General features: G+C 45.3%; 2 protein-coding genes across 3 annotated transcripts in view; one reads left to right on the plus strand and one right to left on the minus strand.

Moving 5' to 3' along the window:
* l1cama (L1 cell adhesion molecule, paralog a) overlaps positions 1-22,048 on the plus strand; it is a 40,093-nt gene extending 18,045 nt beyond the window's left edge. Inside the window, exons 2-27 of one of the 2 annotated variants that reach the window (XM_041945493.1) lie at positions 3,000-3,374; positions 6,290-6,392; positions 6,901-7,103; positions 8,044-8,166; positions 8,596-8,766; positions 10,474-10,588; positions 10,949-11,133; positions 11,772-11,903; positions 11,994-12,140; positions 12,236-12,347; positions 12,711-12,871; positions 12,965-13,124; positions 13,435-13,559; positions 13,737-13,838; positions 14,293-14,490; positions 14,576-14,646; positions 14,734-14,959; positions 15,083-15,198; positions 15,624-15,840; positions 16,188-16,310; positions 16,573-16,749; positions 16,847-16,960; positions 17,060-17,209; positions 17,608-17,736; positions 18,649-18,721; positions 19,335-22,048. In XM_041945493.1, coding sequence (XP_041801427.1) covers positions 3,245-3,374; positions 6,290-6,392; positions 6,901-7,103; positions 8,044-8,166; positions 8,596-8,766; positions 10,474-10,588; positions 10,949-11,133; positions 11,772-11,903; positions 11,994-12,140; positions 12,236-12,347; positions 12,711-12,871; positions 12,965-13,124; positions 13,435-13,559; positions 13,737-13,838; positions 14,293-14,490; positions 14,576-14,646; positions 14,734-14,959; positions 15,083-15,198; positions 15,624-15,840; positions 16,188-16,310; positions 16,573-16,749; positions 16,847-16,960; positions 17,060-17,209; positions 17,608-17,736; positions 18,649-18,721; positions 19,335-19,596 — 3,825 coding nt within the window. In that variant the 5' untranslated portion in view covers positions 3,000-3,244 and the 3' untranslated portion in view covers positions 19,597-22,048. The remainder of the gene's footprint in view (positions 1-2,999; positions 3,375-6,289; positions 6,393-6,900; positions 7,104-8,043; positions 8,167-8,595; positions 8,767-10,473; positions 10,589-10,948; positions 11,134-11,771; positions 11,904-11,993; positions 12,141-12,235; positions 12,348-12,710; positions 12,872-12,964; positions 13,125-13,434; positions 13,560-13,736; positions 13,839-14,292; positions 14,491-14,575; positions 14,647-14,733; positions 14,960-15,082; positions 15,199-15,623; positions 15,841-16,187; positions 16,311-16,572; positions 16,750-16,846; positions 16,961-17,059; positions 17,210-17,607; positions 17,737-18,648; positions 18,722-19,334) is intronic. The other variant, XM_041945494.1, reaches the window with a different exon arrangement.
* A 447-nt stretch (positions 22,049-22,495) lies between these two features.
* On the minus strand, positions 22,496-25,283 carry ribc1 (RIB43A domain with coiled-coils 1). Its single transcript, XM_041946638.1, has 7 exons — positions 25,085-25,283; positions 24,701-24,918; positions 24,463-24,577; positions 24,058-24,176; positions 23,187-23,423; positions 22,689-22,855; positions 22,496-22,577 (listed from the first exon to the last, which is right to left on the minus strand). Exons 1-7 carry the CDS (start codon positions 25,281-25,283, stop codon positions 22,496-22,498), a joined length of 1,137 nt encoding a protein of 378 aa, XP_041802572.1.
* Positions 25,284-25,371: the final 88 nt, after the last annotated feature.

The raw sequence follows: 25,371 nt of genomic DNA on the forward strand, positions 1-25,371 counted from the left end.
CTTGTGTGTCTTGCCCCCCCTCCTCTACTGATAAGACAGCCTATTCAGCACTGGAAAGTCCTTGGCAACGCCCAACATGTCTACTTAGTCCTAATTACAACATTTTGCAGAGCATGGAAAGGGTGCAGTTTTCTGTCTAATGGATGACAACGCGCCACAATGGCGTGCAGCAATTAAATCCTGCTATTGATAGTGAGACTAACAGCATAATCCAAAATGTTTTGGTTACTTGTGTCTCTGTGAGCAAAAAGCCTCATAGCAGGAATTCATGAATAATTGAAGGAGTAGCGAAATTGGCTGGTTTGATTTTGCTTGCTTAATACGTGGCCTGTCGGTGGCTAATTTTCTGCCGTCAGTCTTTCTTGCGGGTAAAAAGGGACCAACCACGCCCTCAAATCTCAACACAGCGCTGCTCATTCTACAATCTCCCTGTGATTGAATGACTTCTGATGGCGCCTGTTGACGTCCCAGCAGCGATAATAGTTTTAAAAAGCACTCAGAAACACAGTGACGGGTCATCTCAGCCCAGCTGCAAGCAGCCATCACAGGCGTGACCTCTGACCCTGTCCAATGAAGCAGGTAACGGGGCCGGGATTGGATCTCTGACAGCTGCACAGTGGACACCCTGAAGAAGTGAAATCAGGCGTCTGCTTTGATGTCAGTGTCTCTCACCCCTGTGATAATGGAGCGTCACAAGCCTCCATGCCGTGCACACAGCTTGGAATAGTGTCCATGTGTGTTTGTGTGTGTGTGTGTGTGTGTGTGTGTGTGTGTGTGTGTGTGTGTGTCTCAGGCCACATCAGTCTGTGCTATCAGCATGTTTGTGGTGGCTGGGTAAGCCTCATTAGATGGCAACCTTCCATGCCACTTCTCTCTCCCTCTTTCTTTCTCTTTCTGTCTCAGCCTCTCTCTCACTCACCGGCCCTCCTTTTCAAACCCCTCCCAACCCATTATAGTGTTCCCCTTTACTGCGCCTACTCAACATGACTGGAATATTCTTTGGCAAGGTCGACCTCCTGACTGGAGCCCACTGGACCATGCCCTTTTATTTGTCTGATCTCTTCTGTCAGACCACTGGAGGTGTGTGTCTGTCTGTCTGCCTTCCTTCCTTTCTGTCAGTCCATCTATGCATAACAAGCTTCTTTGTATGCCTGCCCATGAGTCTCAGTGTGTGCGTGTGTGTGTGTGTGCCGGCTTGTGCATGTGCAGCCCACTCCCCCTGTGAATTATGATTGGCGGCATGACAGGCTACGGCGCGCCACATCGTTAATCAGCGTCTTGCCTTGTTCCGCTGCGTCTCCCACTCTGTTTCCTTGGAGGGGACACTGATAGGCAAAGCTCCCACCTTAGATCACATTAACACCCATACTAATACCCTGACCAGCCCCACTTCATTCACCTGCTTCGAATGGCACGTTTAAGGCCGGATCACTGTAATTGGCCGCCTGTCTCCAGAGAACCAACAACCAATTAAAATGGCTGATAGAAGGACGGGAAAATGAGAAGAAGAAGAAGAGAAACAAGAAGAAAGTGAACAAATGATTGGAAGAGCTTGCACATGTGTGTGTATGTATGCAAGTGGATGGATAGGATTAGCGTCACAGCTGTCGCCCTTTGTCGTCCCTGCTCCTCCTCCTCCCCTCTTTCCACAACCCTCCACTCCTCCCATCGCCTCTCGCCCTCCCTCCTTCACTCTTCTACCTCTCTCTTCCTTCACCTCCGCCTCTCCCTCTCCACTTTCCTCCTCAAACCCACTTTTCCTCTTTATCTTCCCCTGAAGTCCTCCACCCACATCACCCCTCCTTCCTCTCCCTCTCTGCGTGCTTGTTGCGCCGTTCTTCTGACAAGGCAAGCAAGTTAGTGTAATGGCTCATTTAATCCTAATGCCGTTAGTTTAAACCGCCTTATTAAGGGCTCAGCTTTTGTTTGGTCTTTAATTTAATCTAAATTGGCTTTATTGATGTAGACAAATCCAACATTCCTGTTTCTTTTTCTTAGATATTGTTGAAAACATTGTTCACAGGGTGACGTGGAAAAATCCAAACTAATTATCTGGCCAGCCATTACTCACTGTGAATACATCTCTCTGTCTCCTCTCACCTTCCACTCTTCTCCATTATCTTCATCTCCTCTCTTCCCTGACCTTCCCCCTCTCTCCAAGGTCACCCATCACTCCGTTGTGGCATTGCCAGCAAACAGAGCTGTGCGGAGCCAAGACTCTTTCAATCAGGCTGCCATCATTGCAGAGCTGCCAAACAAGCAACCCCTCTCTATTATCGCCATTTTCTTTTGTCTCACATGTATGTCTTAATCATGGTGTGCTATAACAGTCCTTTGTGTGTGATACCGACTAGAGTAAACAGTCAGCGGGCTGCGCCACGTGGTGCCGCGGGGGAGGATAGTCTGCGTGTTGTGGCGAGGACCGGATCCAAGGGTACAGATGGAGAACGGATAGACTCCTAGCAGGGGTGGCTCGCCTTGCTCACCATGACTGATAGCATCTTTATCGCACACTTATCACAGCGCCATCACCCAAGTACACCACGAACTGTTCGGTTTGTGCAGGCAGCCCTGAGCAGTCGACCTAATTATCAACTATTTGTTTGTCCGTCTTGCGTATTATCTGATTTGACACTTCATCAATCTGCATTTGTCTGTCCGCAGCCCATCTGGGAGCTGGGAGGCTCTGTTCAGCTTCTTGTTGTGGTATTCTGTCCATCTGTCCCGCTGACTGGCCCTTCCATATGGGCCACTGGTCATGTAATCAACCAATAGGAGATCTTTCTTTGTAGGAACAGGTTCAGTGATATGCATTGTTGGTGTTTTTTGTGGGATGTGTCATTGTTGAATCTTGATTGGCGTGTTAACTCCATGTCCTAGTCTGTCTATAGGTCTGACCACATGGTGCAGGGTAATTTTTCTCCCATTCTGACACATGGCCCCCTGTCTACCCCTCCCTCTCGCTTCTCCTCTTGCCCCCCTCTCCTTTTATCTTTCAGAGTGGGGACCAGCAGGAGGGCGTGGACCTGACTTAAAGAAGACAAAAAAAGAGAGAAACAGACAAGAGGGACCAAAGACGTACGAGGCAAAGCCAAGGCCTCCTGCGAGAGAAACATAGCCTCACACTTGCTCTGCACAAGTGTGTGTGTGTGTGTGTGTGTGTGTGTGTGTGTGAGGTTGCCCTCTGTGCGCATTTTACTGTACGTGTGTGTGAGCAGGTGGGACTTTGATGGGACAGTGAGCAATGCCTCACACGCAGCGACAGCCGGTAGGCAGTAGGGGGCAGTGCTCCTCACGCCTCCTCCCCATCCTCCTCCTCCTCCTCCCCCTCGCTGCCCGGCCCAGCCAAGCAGCCATACACATACCCTCCAACTGTGAGTACAGATTCGTATCGCACCATTCATAACAATGGCAGCTGAATGCTTCCATGAGGTTCAAAGATCTATTTGTTGTGTTAATTACATTGTTGGTTCATCAAAGCACGCTAATAATGATCTTTCATCATGATTAATTAGTGCAAATGAGCAGAGTGAACGTGCGTTTCTCTTTCGGTAACCTCAATATTCAGGGTTGGATTGCGCTATTATGCTTGAAATACTACACCGTCTGAGGTTTCTTTGGTTAGCACTCATCTGTGCCTGGTGTGCCTAATTACTTTGTAATTGAGCCCCTCATACTCTATTGATTAGCCCCACTATTGATCTGGTTTCCTTGGTGCAAACCAGAATCTGATTGGGGATTAATTTAATCAGCGATCGAATTACACAACAAAAATCCAGCAAGGTTTTTCCTCAGTCGCTCTCATTTCGTCTTCCTCCTCGATGCAATATGTGGGCATTGGAAATACAGCTGAGCTTGTGGCCCTGCACTGAAATTGATCTTCATCTTCTCAGCTGCTGCCGGCCTGCCCACAGAGCTCCAATGGAGGGAGAGAGAAAGAGAGAATATTGTTTTCACTGCTGCCTCTGTTCACTCTTTATCTAAGACTACTTGCAGTGAGTCACAGGCCTTTGCCGCCCACGCAGCTTTCAAACGCGTGTGTTCAAACAAGCAATCGCACACGCGTGGACACACATGCGCTCACGCACTCCTAACCCATAACTGTTGATGAGATGCAGTAAATCTCCCGATCTAATCCCAGAAGGGGCGAGGTGACACAGGGGTGAGAGGGCCAGGGAGGATGAAGGGATGACGATGAGGAGGAGGAAGGAGGAGCGGGTCAAAGATGTGAAAGGTCAAGGTGTCCCCTGCCTTTCAATTAGCGAGGCCCTGCCACGTCAATGTGAGCCACTGAGGCAGTGATTGGGATCAATAAAGGAGATGCATTAGAATCTGTGTCAAGGAGGCCGGGGTCAAAAGCCACACCCCATTACAGGAGACATTACACTGCTTTATCGTCCATGTATCATAATTGTTGTTCAATGATCTATCTATCTATCTATCTATCTATCTATCTATCTATCTATCTATCTATCTATCTATCTATCTATCTATCTATCTATCTATCTATCTATCTATCTACAGTATCTTTCTGTTTTTCGACCTGTTTTTGTATTTAACTCCTCCTTGTTTACTGCAACTAAAATCTTTTCTCCCTCATTGCCTTTTCTCTTGCCACCACTGTGGACAAACAGACCACATAAGTGATCGTAAGTGCTTTTAACTTTGTTGACGTCTGTCTGTCTTAATGCAGGTGTTGGCAAAGCTTATTGTAAACACTTACACTCTGCCAGAGAGGTTATCTTACATCCAGCACACAGCAAAAGTCCTGTCGCACTGTGTTGCACTTTCATGAATCTGCCATTAATGTCCATTTCCAGCGTGTGCGTGTTTATGCAGCTGTCGTCGTGCACGCGCGTCTCTCTGTGTGTTGCACATTATTATTGTTTAGCATTATTGGCTCCCAATAGGTGAGATCCCTGTAGGAGCAGGGAGGAGGAAGTGTGAGGAACTACTGTCTGCAAGGAGGCAGCAGGGCTGTCAGATCAAAGACACAGGGAAATAAAGAGGAGTTAAAGCACTAAGCACCAGCTCCTCTCCTCCTCCTGTGCCAATAATGGAGCAGCGCCTGCAGCCCGAACTTCAATTTGATCAGCTGAGGAAAGGGGCTTATTTCTTCTATCAGTGGGAATTCTTTCATTAAATTCCTTCACTCTCCCTATCCGCCTCCACCCCTTGTTTGTTTTTTTCCCTCCATCTCCATCTTCCTTTGCTCTGTTTCCTCTGTTGCTCTGCATGTGCTCTGCCTTTGCTGCACTTCCATCCATCTCCCCTGTCCACTCGGCACTCCATCTCCATCTCCGTCGTCTGATCCACCGCAGCAGCCCTTCCTCCATGCTGTGTCCTCCTTTACCCATTTACCTACATAATGTAAATTCATCCCTGACTCGGGCTCTGTCTCTGTCCCTTAAAGTAAAATTAAAGACTCTAACACGTCTAACAAGTATCAAGCTGTGACCTCTATTCTGCTGCAAACAGCCTTTGTGTGTAGTTACTGAAGCTCTGTGGAGGAAAAGATTTAAATTTCTGCCCATAAGTATTGAAAAGCAGAACATAAAAACACGACATGGGCCGTAAAGCATGTGGAGGAATCAAACACGCTGGTTCAATACAGTAGTCACACAAAATCCCAGCATGTTGGTTTTTATGAGTCTGTTATCGAGGCTTTGCTTTATGGCTGTTATGGACCGTGGTGACAGAGAAAGAGAAACCTCTTCTTGTGGTCATTACTTTTTTTTCCCTCGAAATCCCTGCTTCATTTCCCCACAGACTCGTTCCCTCGCTCTCCCTGTCTCCGAGCCTCACCAGGAGCACTGTGCTGTATATCTCTTTTACATGTACTCTCCCTTTTACATTATGCTACATCAATTTCCTCTCATCTCAACCCATTTTCTCCGCCTGCTCTCTTCCTCTCACTATGTTCCTCGGCCTACATTTCATCTCTTTCTCTGGGGAGTCTTTTTAAGTGATATTGACTGAATGTACTTATCGGCAGCTGTTAAACTATGAAAATGAGTGGTATCTCTGGTCATTCTGTGCTGTTTGCTAAGCCTACCAACAGCCATAAGAATGCGTGTGTTACGATAGGGTCATATATGTGTGTATGTCACAGCTGGAGTTATTACAGCAGCGTGCAGAATGAAAGCAGGTCATGTGAAGGCTGCTGCACTGTTCTGAGTGTGTGCATGTGTCTCTATCTGTTTAAACCGTATAGGTGTGTAACAGCATATGCCCGCCTGCTTTTTAACTGGTACTGTGACAGAAATAATTCTGGTTTTGGTCCTTGCAGTCAAGAGGCCTCCAATGATCTCCACACAGCCGGAGTCTGTCACCGTCTTTAGTGTTGAAGACCTCGTCATGAGCTGCGAAGCATCCGGCAACCCTATACCCATGTTAGTCAGCACACACACCCATTCACACAAACCGATAAAGTCTGAAGATGCTATATTAGTCATGGAGGAGCCTAGCCACTGGTTATCTTTTTAGACAACTGAGAACAGTGACCTTCTCTCTCCTTGTTCAGCTGACATCTACATATTAGTATTACATGAGAGCACAGATTCTCCCAGTCAGAGTTCTCATTTCAACAAGGGATAAATGTCATTAAGCCCTCGAGCAATCTTTTCAGAGTGTCTTAGCTGCTCTGAAGTGGAAAAACGGCTCCAGTTGCCAAGGAAAAGATGAATATCCCAATTACACAGCACAAGCTTAAGAGTCCCACTGGCGCATCTAGTGTAAATTTTGCAGCCATTCATTTGTGACCTCAAATTCACTGACATGTAAGGACATCTTGTGTTAAAAAATGCTTTTTTCAAAGGCATGGAAATGATTTTTCTGACTTTGATTTTTGAGTGAACCCGCTGCCATCAGTGTTGCTAATTTTCTTTTCCTTTGCTCAAGTTTCCGATGGACGAAGGATGGGAAGGAGTTTGACCCTGGCAGCGACCCAGAGCTGAAGGTATCAGAGCACGCTGGCTCAACCGCTTTCTACACACTCAGTAACACTATGGACACCCTGAGGCAGTACCAAGGCAAATATGTCTGCTACGCATCCAACGAGCTGGGGACAGCTGTCTCTAACGAGGCCATACTCCGCACCGATGGTAAGAACACACTGATGGCTGATTATTCCTAATGCAACCCCTGACCAGTTATTGTGAAGGAGTCACTAAAATCTGACTGTTTAATATTCCAATTGAGTGAGTATATGCTGATTTGTAAACTTTAAGGAGACAGATCACGCCATTTGAAATAGTGTCATACTAATAAAATATCCTCTGATATGTTTTCAAACAAGCTGCAACACGTCAGAGGAGCTCCATGTCTTTTATAGATGTCAGTTTCAGCGTCAGTGCTCCTGTGAATGCCTTCAAGGTCCAGATTAGAGGCGAGCTGCGTTGTTGTTGGTTTTATCAGCAATAACAGAGTGATTTACAAAGCTGTGAGCGGAGCCCACGTATAAACCTTTCCTTACCCGGTTTTATAGAGAGCTTCCAGTGCCGCCACCCAGAACATGATTACATGTAATAACATGATAATCAGCATATACTCATGTACACACAAGCACACACACACGCACACAGGCCCCTGGGCGAAAGTAAAGAGCACCTCTGTGTATCCATCCACCTGTGTGACTGGCTCTCTCCTGGGCAACCTCCTTCCTTCACAGTTTCCCTGACAACGGTTTCCCCAGAAACGCTCTTGAGTTGATGTCATGTGAAGCGCTCTTCAGTGGCTCCTGTGGGGTTATCAACAATGATTGGTGAACACATATGACTCACAAATCATGTCGTTCCACTTCTGCAAGACAAAAGACAACCTGGCGCCTTCTCTGAGCACTCAAATACTCGAAGTTCCTCAGATAATACTCCTAATCCACTGCACTGCATGTTTAAGTTGACTTGCGATGTGGATATGCCTCAGGAAATCTTGACATGATGCCGTAAATGTGTGTACAGATGGTTGTGTACATGTTTTGCATGCACTTGGGTATATCTATGCACACTAACAGGTGTGTATGTTTCCTCACTTGCCTCCCTTTAGCTCCCCCATCTCAGCAGAAAGAAAAAAAGGTCAATGTGAGGTCTGAAGAGGGAAACAGTATTGTTCTGAAGTGTAACCCCCCGCAGAGCTCTATGGAGCCTATCATTCACTGGATGGACTGGAGTGAGTACATTACCTTTCCATCTCTCCTTCCATTATCTCCTTCCTGTCTCCTCTGCCACTTAGACAATCTATCTGTACTTTTGTTGTCCACGTTTATCACATCACAGTGAGGTAGTTGATTATTTATTTCGGAAATAATGTTATTTCTTTCTTATATCCTTTCATGCATTTATCTATTCCTGAATGGGTTTTTTTATGTATTCAGTACCTTTTGTTGACAGAGTCTATTCTTAGCCCTATTCTCCGACATCTCTTTATCATCATTTTTCTTTTTCTCTCATCCTATTGTATCTCTGAGGCTCCCTCTTATATTCCATCTTACTAGTTTATTCTCAAGCTCCTCTTTCTTTCATTTTTCGGCTGGCTCTATTTGTCATCATTTTCTCTCTTGATCTCTGTCTTACTTCCTCTCCCCCTCTCTCTCTACAGGTCTGCACCATATCCAGCTGAGCGAGCGGGTGGTGGTGGGGAAGGATGGCAACCTATACTTTGCCTATTTGAAAACTGAAGACAGCAGGGATGACTACACTTGCAATGTCCAGTACCTGGCAACACGCACCATTCTGGCAAAGGAACCCATCACTCTTACTGTCAACCCCTGTGAGTTTCGCTCTGGATCAGCTGAACTAAACTGACCGGAACTGAACTGAGTTCCAGAAATGCATCTTCAGGCTACGACTGCTTTTTATTCAGATTTTAAAGCTATAAAGTGTCATGGGCTTACCGACCCCACCAATAATGGTACTGCCATATCAGGAACATAAGAAACAAAACATTACAGGTGCTCAAACTTTATTCCAAAATTTTTTATTTCAATGGGAGGTGCAGGCCACTCTACATTATACAGTATGTATGTATGATGGCACCGCTTCTGTTCATGTGCTCATAAATAATATAGACTCACTTGAATTACAAAAAGATGTTTTGTACCTCTAGTGGTATCTAGACAAGCAGATAGATTTGGGCTTCAGGATATCTGCCTCTGAGATTTCTGCTGCCACTTCACTGACAAATTACATTTAAAAGATTCAGCAGCTACATCTCTCTCCAGAAACGCTTGAGAGAATGCACTGTCAACAGTTTCTAAACGGACAATTTCTTTGGTGTAAAATTACTTTCAGCGAAAAGTTAAAGTAGGCGCTAGCAGCTCTGCGAGGCTGTACTTAGGCACAGTGGTGATTAGAGCTGAATGCTAATGACAGCATGCTAACATGCTGATGTTTAGTAGGTATAATGCTTACCATTGTTCGTGTGTTAGCATGCTAACATTTGCTAATTTGCAAAACAAATGTCGACGAGAATGTCATAAAAATGCAGGTATGTGTATGTGAGCAGCGATTCCTTAATGAGCCAAGACATGCTTGATTGCCAGGTCAACTCATTGCAAAACACACTCCATTCAAATTCGACAGGAACAAAATCAAACTCACCAAAACCACCTTGTCTTTCCAATGTTAGAACAATCACCAACTCTGGTTTGGTTCTGCGACTCAGAAGATTCAGAGCAGCTTTAGAAGCTGCTTTCCCAGTTCACACCCTTCCTGTCCCCGCCTGCAGCTAACTAGCTGATGGCAGCGAGTGGCAACAGCCAAAGATCTCTACAGCAAAGACATTAGTGAGCACTAGTTGGCCAGTTCTTACACATTGTACCTTTAATACGTGCATTCAGTTTTGTAAAGTGCATTAATTTTGAAAGACAGCTGGTACGGTTTGAGAGTAACATCTCTTTAAAATCAGTCCTCTTTCTTTTTTTTAATATTTGAAATAAATCTATAAAAGTAAAATACTGTATAGGTCCGTATATAATAGTGGCACACACAGTGTGACAAATAGCATGACAATTTCTTGAAAACCACTGAGCCCCACTGTTAAAGTCAAAGTCAACCCACCCCCATGTGTTGGCATGTTGTGCTGACCGAAGCAGCACCATATCCAGTAGACGGTCCCAGAGCCGGCAGGGGGCCCATCACCTCCTCAGTCCAGTGGTAATGAGATGCAGCTCACACTGAGATGAGGCTGCCAGCATCTGTGGCCCAACTAGAGGTCAGAGAGATGAGCACATGTTAACATGAGACCTCTCTGTATGAGTGTGTGTCGAGAAAATCTGTATGATGATGCCTTGTTTGAAAGGTAAAGTCTTCTCCACATGCTTCCACGCCCTGCATTTGTCTGTGTGTGTGTGTGTGTGTGTGTGTGTCTGAGTCTTTAGAGTGGCCGCTGCATCAGCAGTAGGGCAATTTGAAAATTACCTATACATATGCATGAATCTGCCTCTCCATCTTTGTGTTTCCTCCTCTGTTTCTCCAGCCAACTCCGTACTGCGGAACAGGAGGCCCCACATGATGAGACCGACTGGAAGCCACAGCACTTACCATGCGCTCAGGGGCCAGACCATTGAGCTTGAGTGCATTGTCCAAGGCCTGTGAGTGTCTGTGTGTGCATATGTGTGTGTTACTTCCCCCATCAATCAGAAAGCTTGAGCAGCTCCTTTTAATCAATCTTACCTGTCTCTCATCCATCTCTTTACCCTCCTCCTACCTCCCTGCACTCGCTTCACTCCATTATTTCTGTTTTGCTGTCTCCTGCCAACTCTGCCTCTTGCTGCCTTCTCATTTTCATGCATTTCTTCTCTTTTCACCCTGCACGTCTCTTTCTCTCTGTGTCTGCCTTCTTCATTTTATGTCTCAACTACATTCCTCACTTCCTTCCTCTATTGCATCCCTCTATTCACATCCTTCACACTACTGCTATACCTCTTCCCCACCTCTCTCCTCCTCTTCAGTCCAACTCCCAAAGTGTCGTGGCTGAGGAAGGACGGCGAGCTGTCTGAATCTCGAACCACTAAAGACATGTTCGACCGCCGCCTGCGCTTCAGTAATATCTCTGAGAGCGACGGGGGCGAGTACCAGTGTATAGCCGAGAACTCCCAAGGGAAGGCCACACACACTTACACTGTGACTGTGGAAGGTATGCCACACACACTCATGCACATATAGTATATATGCTCTTTTGAATGTGAAATAAACAAAGGTTTAAAAAAGTACTCGAGTGATTTAGGATTGCATTTTCATACACTTAATAAAGAATCAGGTAAAAACACGTAGTTAGAAGGGATGTCAAGGAGGCAGACAGATATTTCACTTTCAGTCCCTCATATGGCTACAACTCCTGTGTTCTTCATCTCGCATGGTACCTTTTCCTAGATCCCTGCAGAGCTAACATTCACATCTTTAATGCTTTAACAGAAAGCCTGTGTCCTTGTTAATGGGCTTTCAGTAAAGAAAATGTTGTCCAAGCCCAAAACAAGATACCCAGGTGATGTAATTTCCTCTTGACAAAGAGAAAAAGACATTTTCCAGCTGTCACAAACTGAGTAGTACTCCATGTGACTAGTAATAGACCTTCACTAAAAAGTGATGGAGTGCCCTTTTAAGTATAACAGACCAGTTTGGTGATCAGTTGCTTCATTTTTGAGACTTTGACAACTTGTGGGGTGTGACCGATCAATCTCAACCCATCAGCCTCACCAAGTACTGTCTTGTGTAACTTAAGCATGTAATGTTTTGCTTGTACTGTATGTCACTAATATATTTCTTCCTTTGTAGCGGCTCCCTACTGGATCAATGGGCCAGTAAGTCAGTTATATGCCCCAGGTGAGACTGTCAAACTCGACTGCCAGGCGGATGGCATCCCCTCTCCTACCATCAGCTGGACCATGAACGGGATCCCCCTCTCAGGTCGGTGCACAAACTCCCCTGCGAATACAAACCTGACCACATAACCTTGAACGCTGAGCGTGTGTTGACTGTGTGTTTTTTTTTGATCAGCTACCGACAGCGACTCAAGACGCAGTCTGACGGCGAGTGGATCTCTAATCCTAAAGGATGTCAACTTTGGAGACACTGCCATCTACCAGTGCCAGGCCTCCAACAAGCACGGGACCATCCTCACTAACACCAATGTCTATGTCATTGGTGAGTGTTTGCTTTGTACATGTCACTCATTCAACAGAGCTTTTGTGTGTGTGTGTCTGTGTGTGTCTCATTTCTCTTTGTGTTTGTTTTTTCAGAGCTGCCTCCCCAGATCCTCACTGAAGATGGGAACACATACACATTTACAGAGGGCAAGAAGGCTTTACTGGAGTGTGAAACCTTTGGTTCTCCAAAACCTAAAGTCATATGGTGAGACACATAACCTGCCTTGTTCTATTCTGCCATGTTCTGTTGCATTGCATTGTACTATATTGTGCATTCAAGTGTGTTGTCTGGCCGATTTTCATATTAACAAATTTCACAGAGGTGATATTTTTGCGTAGGTAGCTCTTCATATGCATAAATTAACAGCCAAATGCCGTTACATCTGGGCTGTGACTGTGAAATTTGTCAGTGTGGCAGATCTCCAGCCAGGCTTTGTTCTTTCTGGTGAAATAGGCAAAGTGGCAAGTGAACTGGCGGATTCATCAGCACCTGCAGTAGCTGAAAAGGTTTACTTCTAACTCTGCTTGCCAAGTTTCTAATGTGTGTTTTTGGGTGTGTGTTTGCCAGGGAGAGCAGCAGAACCTCCTTCCTTCTGGCAGATCCCAGAGTAAACCTGCTCACCAACGGGGGGCTGGAGATCTCTAACGTCACACACGACGACGAGGGCTTCTACACCTGCTCTGTGCAGAACAGCAACTTGTCTGTCAGCGCCGAGCTGGAAGTGCTCAGTGAGTGAGACACTGTGTCCCTGAGCAGCTAATGTTATTTGCGCCTCATGCAGCTTGTCTCAGCATTGCATGTCTCCTTGCTGTCTCCTCCAGACAGGACAGTGATCCTGACACCTCCACAGGCTCTGAAGGTGCAGCCTGGACACACAGCAATCTTCACTTGTCTGTTCCTTGTTGATCCCAAACTCGACTCTCCACTCATTCAGTGGAGAAAGAATGATCAGAAGCTCTTCGAGTCCCACAGTGACGAAAAGTAAGACTAAATTCTATACATTAAAGAAGTGATGATGAGGATAATATTTCCAAGACTAACTAGGAACAGTGTCTATAAATCAGCTTCAGCTAAACATCTTTATATATTGTCTTTCTCTCATGTAAAAATCTGCACCAGTATCATCGCTGGTATATAAACAAACAAATAAACATGTTGCTGTGGAGACAAAAATAAGAAGGAGGAGTTGGTGACGTAGCGACAAACAAATAAAGGGACGTGATTGCAATAAAATGGCTAAAATAAAAGAAGGAGTAAAATGAGGATAACAATGATGATCATTTTCCCTCAGATACACATTTGATGGACCAGACCTGATAATAGCCAATGTAGAACCAGGTGATGAGGGCATGTACACCTGTCAGGTCATCACTAAGCTGGACATGGCTGAAGCCAGCAGCACCCTCACTTTATGTGGTAAGATCACTGATCATATACTGCCTGATCAAAAACCTGCGAGAGACTGAGTATACAAGATAAGCAAAATGTTATATTTTTCTTAAAATTACACAGATCTATTTGTTTAAATTCGAGGTGTGGATACATGCAGTGTGCAGGGAGTTGTGCTGATAGCATTATTGTTGTCCCCTTCAGATCGTCCAGACCCTCCTGCCCTCCTCCAGATCATTGACGCTAAACATCGTGCAGTCACCCTCAGCTGGACTCCTGGAGATGACCACAACAGCCCTGTGCTAGGTTTAGTACAGACAAACACACATCAGCACACACCTGTCTCGCTCTTCCTGTTTTTATTCTGTTCAATGCTAAAAACTGTTTTCATATTTATAATGACTAGAATTTTTGGCATCGTGAGAAAATGTCTTATTTAGATGGACTTTTCCACCAGTGCCTGTAAGTGAGGGTATGCAGTGACACACATACACACACACACACAAATGCAAACATAGATCTGTTCATCTTGTCTAACTCCAACACTCAGAGCAACAAACTCATATAATTTCTCTCCCTCTGGCAAAATGAAAGGCTGCTCTGTTTTCATTACTTGGACAGGATTATTATTTGATCTGCAGCATCAGACTTGGTAAAGCTCAAAGTGTCACTGAGTGTTTATTTATGTTTCTTTTGCGCCTTATGGTTTTCCTTCTGTCTGTCCCCATCCCTCCTCGACTCTCTCTTTTTATCTCTGCAGAGCACGTGGTTGAGTTTGAGGACCAAGGTTCAAAAGAGAGGGGTTGGGAAGAGCTGAAGAGAGTAGGGGGAAATGTGAAGCGGGCCAGCCTCCCTCTGTGGCCATACATGTCCTACCGTTTCCGGGTCATTGCCATCAATGACGTGGGCAAGAGCGACCCCAGCAAGCCATCTGAAATCCACAACACACCTGCTGAAGGTCAGAGCCAGTGTTTTGTGAGCACAAGTTTTCATTCTCAAAATGAACCCAAAAGGCACTGCACTGAACTTTTTTCCAATTGCAGCTCCAGACAACAACCCTGAAGATGTTAGGAGTGAGTCCACAGACCCAGACACTCTGCTCATCGCCTGGGAGGTACGCCTTTGACTTTGATGTACAATGATCAGAGGCAGAGTCAAACAAATAAATGTGCTTCATTGACTGCTGTTCCAATCACTGCAGGAAATGGATAAACGTGACTTCAATGGACCTGACTTCAAGTACCGGGTGATGTGGAGGCAAGTGGTGGGCAGTGGGCCCAACTGGCACACCAACTACACAACTGCACCCCCATTCAGGGTCAATGACATTGGCAACTTTTCTGCCTTTGACATCAAAGTGCAGGCTGTCAATGATAAAGGCGAGGGACCCGAGCCAGACCCCGTCATTGGCTACTCAGGAGAAGATGGTAAAATATGTTTTTTTGTTTTAAAAAAAGGCCTTTTCAGCAATACTCTTTTCTTTTATTGGGAAAATTTATACTTAGTATTCTTTCTCACATATCACTATCCTGCCTGTCATTGTCTCTCAGTTCCATTAGAGGCTCCTATGGATGTGGGTGTTGTACTAATGAACAGCACTACCATCAGAGTGACCTGGGCAGCAGTAGAGAAAGAGACGGTCAGAGGACACCTGCTGGGATACAAGGTACTGATCCTGTATCTCCTCTGTTGTGTGGCCTAACATATTCAGCCCCTGTCCTCATGAATAATACATACATTGGGTTTAGAGCGGAGGCAGCCAGATCTTTGCTTGCCAAGGGCTTCAGAGTTCTCTTTAGTTTCAAGGTTGTGAAGAATAAAGCCTTTTTTATTTTAGATGATCTCACCTTCAAAATGTATCACACTCCAGTCGCGCTGCTCCTCTTTCTCTCTTTTGGGTCTTTGTTTGTCTTTGATGTTCCATTCACCAACCGAGCCGCGCTCTATATCCTTTCCAAACTGTTTTCAGAAAACTTTCAAAAGTGTCTCTTCGGATGTGATCACATCCCTCAAAATAGTCAAGATATGGAATGAATTAAGTATGAGACATGTGTGAAATGTTTAGAATTTTAAATTATTTTTGGGGTCCAGATCTACTTGACCAGAATCGGCTCCAGGGGCCACCACCGAGGCCGGAGGGCCAGGGAACCAGAGAGCATTGTGGTGGTGGAGACTGGGGCCAATGAGGAGAAGAAGGTGATCAGCGACCTCAGACCATACTCCCACTATACCCTGGCTGTCACTGTATTCAACAGCAAGGGAGAGGGGCCCCCCTCTGAGACACTGTCCTTCAAGACTCACGAGGGAGGTGAGAATGAGAGAAAGTGGGGGAAAATCGGTGATGGAGGACAGGAGAGGGACATGGCTGGAATGGGAGTAGATGATAGATAATGATGGTGAGGAGGTTTAATTACAGACAGGGAGAGAAAGATGGGGCAAAATGGGAGGAAAGGATGGATGGATAGTGTGTAACAACAGAGCAAATGACACTCTGGGTGGAGGACACCAGAGAGAAGGAGGGTTAAACTGATGCAGGGATAGATATTATCAAGCAGGCAGGTGTTGGGGGAATGTAGGTGACAGTAGATGAAAATAGTACAATAATGTCCTATCAGCCGGGTGCACTTTAATCAGGCCTGTTTGTGTTGCTGCTAGTTCCTGGTCCTCCCATGTCCCTGGTGCTGGACAGCCCATCAGAGACAGAGATGACCCTCCACTGGATGCCTCCTGGCCAGCCCAATGGAATCCTCATCGGATATCTCCTGCAGTACCAGCAAAGTAAGCATAGTTTACACCCCCATCCTGCAAAATAAGCAACATGAGGGACATAAAATCAGTAAAAACATCACTGCTGGTGCGAATGACAGCACACGATACATTTACAGCTAAATCAATGACAGGAGAAAAATGTCAGAAGCATCGCTTCCTAATGATGCTCATCAGTCAGTCGCATGTCACCCAGAACAGTGTGTCAGCCATAACAATCAAGTGTTGAAGATCAAATAGTGATTGAATGTTTTACTGGCTGTGCTGTGGTCAGTTGTGGAGGGCGATGACAGCCCCATGCAGGTAGAGACAATAGACGACCCCACGGTCTCCCACCTCACCCTTAAGAACCTGGACCGCCACAGCCACTACCGCTTCTACCTTAGGGGGCGCACTGCGGCCGGGGACGGCGAGCCCATCATGAAGAAGGGTGCCACCACGCTGGATGGAGGTATGAAGCAAGTTTCTTCAGCTTCACAGATCTGCCACGTAATGGACCAGCCCGCACTAGATCAAGAATCTGATTCCTCTCTCTCAATGTGTCGCAGTGCCTCCTGCCAACATCAGCCTGTCTGTGGGGGAAACTTCAGTTAACTTCAGCTGGGTGGCCAAGAAGAGACACAGAAATGTTAGCTTCCAGATCCACTACCTCAAAAAAAATGGTAAACCACACTGCACTGACCCTTTTAGTTCATCGCGGGAATAGTTTCACAATCCTAAACGATGAAAAGGAAATCAAGGCTCATGCTGTGTCTCTGCAGATGGCAGCAAATGGAAGACGACGGAGAAGGTGAACTCCTCTCAGTGTTTCTACCAGCTCCAGGGCCTGACTCCAGGCTCTCATTATCGCCTGCGCTTCACCTACAGAAATATCACCTTCTGGGAAACTGACATCGAGACAGACGGAACAGGTACTATGAGCGTTCAGCCTTCATTCATCCTCGCTCCTTTCATCTCCTCTGCTCTCTCCTCCGGGCTTCCCACATCTAAATATAAAGCCTGATCCTACCGAGAGTGTCTTGCAGTTCTCACCACTGCCTGTGAAGTGCTTTCAAAGAGAGCTTGGTTAGCCATATGAAATGATCCATTACTCGTGTTTGTTTGCCGCATTGTGCTGTATATTCTGGTTCCCGAGTGAAGTGCCATCCTGTCAAAATGCATAATGCTCTGTCTCTTTTGCTCTAGATTCTTCTCCCTCTTTCATCTTGCTTCTCCTACCTTTTTCATTCCTTCCACCCCTTGTACTTGTATTTTCATGCTGCTTCCCCATAACAATAAACATACTCTCTCTCTTCTTTTCCCACTGAAGTCACGGAGGTGCAGCAAAGCTTTGCAACGCAGGGCTGGTTCATTGGTGTTGTGAGCGCCATTGTGCTGCTGCTGCTGATACTGCTCATCCTCTGCTTCATCAAGAGGAGCAAAGGGGGGAAATATTCAGGCAAGTGCAGTCTATCATCAGTGTTGAGCTTTCATCAGTGTAGATGTTGAACTGTTGATGAATTCAAAGTGTTTGAGGCCTTGAGTGGCCTTTTAAAGAATGTACTACATTTGTTCGTCCTTCTACATCTGAGTGCAATGTTAGACAACTACTGAGTCACACTCTACAGCAGCTTTGTGGGTAGCACTGATGAACACTAATGAAAATGACACAGCAGAAGTCAAGCAGTTACAGGAATGCACAGCAGTAAACAAGATTATTACTGCTGGAAAGGAGTTAACTAAGATTACACCATGTTTAAAATTTAAAAAACAGCTCCCTGTATGATCCATATAGTGGCTCCAACTCCAAATAATTGGTCAGTTTTCACTCAGCCAACTTTCTCCTTGCAGCCTTCACATCAAACATGTAGCGACACACACCTCTAAGCCTTCCTCACCGTGGTAGTAAGGGAGAGGCTGTGCCCTGAAAAAGGACTGTGAAATAATAATCACAAACCACAAGAGAAACTGCAACCTGCAGGCCACCGTCTGAACGGTCAGAGAAGTGCACCAGCCTTTCATCCCTTTCCACAGGGAGAAACAAGTGGCTGGCTCCCTTTAATGTAGACCTAATTGTCTGTGCTAAAAGCAAGGACTAATTGAATAATAAATACACCCATTCTGACAAATTAATTATTGAGATTGTTTTGAATTTTAACAGCAATATTCATTGTGGTAGTTGTTCCACTGGAAGTCAGATGAGAAACATCAACCACATCTTTTTGCTCCACATGCACAAACACATTTTTTTTTCCCACTCTGTGTTTCTTGCTGTGCAACAGAATGTCATTATCGATGTCTGAGACAGTGGCTTAGAGAGAAACATGGTTGAGATCATCCTGATAATGAAATCCAATAATCTCCTTCGCAGTGAAAGATAAAGAAGAGGGTCCGATGGACTCAGAGGCACGGCCGATGAAGGATGAGACTTTTGGAGAGTACAGGTTTGTCTTCTGAATGTGCATTGTCTCTTTGAGTGTTACATTATGTTTTTATAGATCTAACACAGCCCTCACTCCCTCAGCACTGTTTGGCTTTCTTAACCCTTTATGTTCCTTTCATTGTCCCTCTTCTCCCTAATGCCTGCCCCCGCTATGCAGATCTCTAGAAAGGTATGCTGTGATGTGATTTGCTATCCCAAACCCACTTGTTTATTATACCCTGCCAACACCTTACGTACCTGCTGACTTCCCTGTAGCATCCAATATAATCATGGTGTAACGTATTCTGTATGAATTTTTTAGTATCCATAATCTGACAGTTACTTTCTCTATTAATGATTTGGTCTATAAAGCATTAGAAAGCAGTGGAAATGGCCATTACAGCTCATCCAAGGTCTTGTTTTGTGTGACAAAACTCAACTCAATAATGCTTAATTTGCTATAATGGAAGACCAAGAAAAGCAGCAATTTCTCGCATTTTAGAACCTGGAATGATCCAATTTTTGGTATTTTTCCTTGACAAATGACTTAAAAGTTGTAGAATTCTAGCATTTTTTACATGCCTTATGATAATATATCTTGCGTTTGACCCCTTCTGTGCGCTCACATACTGTAGTGACCTTGAGGAGAAGCGCACGGCCAGCCAGCCCTCCCTGGGCGAGGAGAGCAAGCTGTGCAGCGAGGACAACCTGGACTTCAACGGCAGCAGTGCCATAACCACGGAGCTCAACCTGGATGAGTCGCTGGCCAGCCAGTTCAGTCGGCGCACCGAAGGGCCAGAGGCGCTGCACGGCCTGCCGGACAACTCCCCGCTCAACCCCAACACCGCCACCCCAGCCACCAATGGCATGCCCAACTCAGTCACCATCCTCGATTAACCCCCACACATCCACTGGGGACCATCAGACCAAAACATGTTAACACATACGTGCCCGTACGCTCCTGTTCCCTTCTGACTTTCCGATCTGTAGTTTAACGACTAATACACAATCAATATATTGACTATTCAGGTGCACCTTGCAGTCATCTGATCGACTGGACTATTTTGACCAAAGGAGTGTCCAAAGTAGTGGACAGTGTGATACAAGTCTGACTGACCTGATGATGTCCTTTGACTCCCCCCCTCCCTCCTTTATCTGTGTGGTTTACAACACATATTAGTGACTAACATTCAATTCTCTCCCTTTCCTCTCTTTTGTTTCTCTCCGCAGACAACTTTATAGAAAGATAAAGACAGAATGTTGTACAGGTAGACATATCAGAGGGATTGGAGGTATGGTCCTATAGAGATGCAGAGTGGTGCATTGAAAGAGGAGGATGATGGTAGAGCCTAGTGTGGGGAAACAGGCAGCACATGCTGCTGTAAAAAGTCTGGAATCTTACATGTTTCTCATGCCTTATATTGTTTCGCTAATGATTTTGTACGCCATTTGATGTCTCAGATTGTACTACTTGCCAGTGACATTTTTTTAATTTATTTTTACAAATGTGTTTGAATACAAAACATCATTTTGTTATTTTTTTTAATATCATCACTTTTTCATACTTCTAGACTATTTGTTAAAAAACTCATGACTTCTCTTTGACACCTTTCATAGATCAAGCTGTTTTAACTGAAACTACGTGAAGCCAAGTTTCTTACTATAAATAACATTGGATGCATAAGGGGAACTTGCTGTGAAAATGCTGAGTAGCATCTGGTGTATATAGCTGCATCTACATCTATCTATTTAGCCATAATACAGTATTATAGATATGTACATGCTCCTTCTAAGTTCCTGTGCCTGCTGGGTCTGCATAGAGCACCAGATTGATGTCATTACTCTCTCGCCTTCCCACCAGAAGTGTAATGTCATTATTGGAAATGATAGTGTAATTTTTTGTGTCGAGACCTACGTGTAGCTTTCTGTATCTGTCTTTGTCTCTTTCTACACTGTATTAAAAACATTGTTGTCTCTAATTAACAATCTTTTCATACCTGTCCATCTCATACCATGCAAACTGTTTGAGGAGCAGTATTTATGTATATTTACAGATCAGAGAGTGGAGTCTCGTGAGGCCAACACTCCCAAGTTTTATTTTCAGACCCTCATCAATGCAAGTTGATACTGCAGACAGGATGATTGCCAGCTGATGTATAATAAAGGCAAGCAGTTGGTATATACATCAAACACAGAGAATGTATTCTTTTTAGAGCTGGGCAGACATTGTATTTACATGCTACTGATTAAAACAAATCTGAGCTAGAAGATACTGGAGAGATAAGAGTGGTTAAGAGAAGACCTGGAAGGACAGTTTTTTTTTCCCCCCACAGAATGTAAATACAACCCTTATAGATCGTTTTGATGAACCCAACCATGTTTGATAAAAAATGTGAAAAATGTGCAGGTTTGAAGCCACTTAAATTAATTTTAAAATGTTGCAAGTTGTCATTTTTCTTCTTTGTGCTATTGCTATGAATTCAAACTTTCCGTTTTTTGACTAATGATTGCAGTGAGATTTGGCTGTTTTAGCGAAGAAATAGTTCATAGTCGAGGAAAAAAGACAAAAAAAAGGGGAAAAAAATCCACATTGTTCTGTAGGTGTTTGCAAACATTTCAAATTTCGAAAATCAAAAAATTGTACATTAGTGTCATTTTAGTGATAGTAGTAGTTACATTACAATGAAAGCTAAAGATTGCATTCATGCCCATAACCATCCAGCAATGCATTGCAGCACAGTGAATATCTGTGGAGTTTTTGTCTGATGCAGTTGTGAGAGGCAGGGATGCACCGAGCCAGTTTGTGCTTACCACAGGGAGTAGCTATATGCAACATTGCTGCCTCAGTTGTCTCTTTTCAAATAAAAGCTTGACACTGGCCAAACATCACCTGACACTCCCTGAGGTAAAAGTACACGGGATGTCGAAAAAGGCCAGCGGCACTGAAGATGGCGTGTGAACGCTCCCTGTTGTTGGTTCTTCAGACACACTCAGGACAAATAAAGCTTTTAAAAAAATCTATTTTCATACAGGAGTGGTGAATGACACAAAATATGCCAATATTCTAACTTGACTATCTGCTGCTAAACATCTGTGTTTGTCAGTGTTCGGGGGCAAATGTTAGCTTTGAATGAGGAATGAGTGTACACACACAGATACTCACTCGGCTGCCACTCACTCTTTGCTTTTCATGTGTCGGGGGGAAAGCTGAGGACGCTGGCCTTGGCTTTTCCGCTGTTGTTTCCCCCCCCTTTTTTTTATAGTTAAAAGATAAAAACCTATTAAAAAAAGTGAATTGGTTCATTTAGAGAAGCTTCTTCAGAACTCAGACTAGCAGATTTTAAACAACAATGCCTAAGTGGGAGGGGAAGGGTGAGAGAAAGTAGGGGAGGAAAGAGGGACAGGGAGTGATTGTCACTGCCGGGGTGTAGATGTGCCTCTTTGTGGTGAGTGGGGGGATCAGCGCTCGTGCTATCTATATGTACCGTGGGTGAAAGACAGGAGTTGGGTGGACTTGTACCACATATGGGGCCAACGCAACTGTAACTGCATTATGAATCTACTGCTGTAACTGGATATATGACTGAAAAATAAAGTATGTGGAACAATCTGTATTAAAAAGAAGGGTCCCTTTTTTCCATTGCTATCAGCCAATAAAATCGATGCGTATGTGTCACTAAGCAGCAGGTATCGATCACTGAGGATTCAATTCACATTGAGTGTGAGTGTATCAAATCAATACATTTTTATTAGCACATTGTCACAGGAGGACGAGCCTGTGTAAGGGGCGTGGCGGTCAGCGGGAGCTGGTGTTGAATTGAGAAAAGTAGTCCTTGGTGGGTTTGTTGGTGTACAGCACCTTGTTCAGTTCCTCCTGACTGGGACAGAGACACAAATAAACACACCATGAGTAACTGTGTCTAAAAAAAATGCTTCTTTAAGTCTGAATGCCTGAACAGTCAGTGTATGTACACGTGTGGGGTGCTCACTATGCCTGCTGCTCTCTGGCCAGCTGCATGTTGTAACGGTCCGTCTGAATCCTCCTCTCCCTCCTCAGCTCTGCCTCTCTCCTCTCCTCCTCCTCTGCTGCTCTCGACAGCTTCAGAAGCTGGAGTCCCCAGGCTGCATTCTGAGCCTTCTCAGCATCACGTTGTCTCTGGAGATGGCAAGAAAAAAGGTCTAAATCCTAAGTCCATACAGGGCAGTTTTACAACATTTTAGACCAGCATGTTAAACAGAAGGAGTATCCTAGGGAAGAATGGTGTTCACCCCTCCAGTAGAGTTCAAGTTGGAGGTTTGTGGTCGCCCAACACCTTACTAGGACATTGTATGCTCGTATGTCATTTGTCAACCATCTGTGGTTTAATTTTAAGGGGGCACAAGTCAAAAACTTGGGAGCCACAGTTGAAGGTATTGTACAGAGAGGTAGATTGGAAGAGAGTGTGTGTGTGTGGGAGTTGCATTGGGTTTCAGAGTGACTCCAGTACCTGCCTCTCAAGACGCTGTTTTTCTCTCTCCCTGTGGATGGCGCTCAGCTGTTCAGGACTCATCCCCTTCCACTTGTCTATCAGAACCCGGGGAGGCCTTCCTCCTCTCACCTCTCCCTCCGCTGCCTCTGCACACTCTGTCATCATGTCGGACGTCATCGTGTGCATGATCTCGGCGAGATTCTCCCTTTCCTCTCTCCTGTGCCGCTCCCTCCGCTTCTCTGCCTGCTCTGCAGCCTGCGGGGGGGAACGGGATGTGGTGAGGCCTTACCGCTGATCTGGGGACAGTTGATTGATCATTCCCTTGATGATTACAATAGCGGCAGCTTTTACAAAACCCATCCTCTAACATGTGGTTACTCCTAGCTTAGAGGCAAGATTCAGCCATATGGCGAACGTCCTCCTGAGAGATCCAAGCAGTCAGTTGTATTTGCTTGTGCATCATGCATGTGAGCGGTTATTAGAGAAACCTCATAAGTGTCATGAAAATTACCATGACCTGAAGGATTTATAATGATGCATCCCAATGGAGGATTCAGCTGAGTGCATTCAGGCAAATGAGGGGAGAGCTAAATGGGGCCTTTTAAAAACAGACAGGGCCCACGCGTACATCAGAGCAGTTTAACCATCCATGCTGCTTGGTACCGACTAATGCGATGGCCGCCTTCCTGCAGCAAGTGTGTGTGCACGCATCACTTAACATTTTCAATTGGCAATTTTAATTTCACAATCCCACCTGGGTACGCCGTGTCAGAGCTCAAACCCCCATAGATTTTGCTTTGAGCATCCACATCAGCGGGTGGTGTGTGTGTGTGTGTGTGTGTGTGTGCATCTGTGTGTCCATCTGTGTGTGCACGTGCATGTACTGTACCAGAGCTTGATTGTAGTTGTCAAGCGCGATGCAGGCAGCTTTCTTACACTCCTCCTCTACTGCACACAGCCGAACCCCCCTAAGGTCCTGAAGCACCAGCTCTTTGCTCACGAGCGTCTCTGTGACACACACACACACACACAAGTTGGAAATCACCTACTGTGTGTTTTTCTCACCTGCATTAGCCATTCTCCTTTGTACAAAGCTCTTGAGCGACACACTCACACATGCATAACGGCTCTCGGGGATGAGCATTCATCAATGCCACCTGGCAGTAAGGGCTGTGCGTAGGAGTGTGCGATTGTTTGTGCAGAAAGCATGAAGCATGTGTGTGATTTACAGAGGCTATAGCGTACAGCATGTTAGCTTGTCAGTGATTACAGTGTGTGTGCTTGTGTTTGTCACCTCTGCGCTTGTCTCCCATGCGCCTTCTCTCATTGTCTTCCTTCTGTGCTCGCAGATCTCTTTCTGTCCTCTTCATTTGCTCTCTCCTCTTTTGCTCCTCTTCCATTCCCTCTCCCTGTACATGAAACAAAGACACAGTGCTCAGGGAGCAGCATGGTTATCCATTCAACCATTCACTGGATTTTGTTCCACTGGTCTTTGATGCACACCGAGCACCTGTCTGTGAAGCCGAGCCTACCTGAAAGACTTGCATACTGGCAGGCCCCAGCTCACCCTCTGGAATGGTGATCCTGAATGCCCCCTTCAGGCCACACTTGAGATCAGCATCTCTGGAGTCCTCTACACGCTGATGAGTGGCCCAATAATGGGTCAGGTCGGTTTGCACAGCTCCCCGCTTCTCTCTCTCGTCAATGTCTTGCTGCAGCAGCACATCATCATGATACTTCCTCAGCTTATCTGCAATGTAATGAAAATAAATATACCTCAGTGCTCATTAGTGGAGATGGTCTAAGACAGTATTCTTATAGGGGACTCAGTAATATGTCCCTGAGTTAATTATTGTTTGTAATTTAACTGATTTCATTTTGACCCTTTCCTGGCTCTCATCATGCCCATAGTTTACCAAATGCTCTGTCCCGCTGCCTCTCCATGCTCTGGTGATGCTTTTTCTCCTGGACCTGTTGGTTGAGAGCATCAATGTCGATGCCCATCACACGGAGCCGAGTGTTGAAGATCCGGGCCTTGCGTGTTATCTCTGCAGACCTACGCCTGTCCACAGCCTTTTCTACGGACTGGTCAACAGGCAAATCCACTTTGTACATTTTCTCAGTTTCTATAGAGCCTGATGGGGGACACACAGCATTACTTGTGATAACCTTGGTGAAAAGAAATTATTGTGTTAAATTAGCG

The sequence above is a fragment of the Chelmon rostratus genome, chromosome 10 (assembly GCF_017976325.1).
Source record: "Chelmon rostratus isolate fCheRos1 chromosome 10, fCheRos1.pri, whole genome shotgun sequence".
NCBI lineage: Eukaryota > Metazoa > Chordata > Actinopteri > Chaetodontiformes > Chaetodontidae > Chelmon > Chelmon rostratus.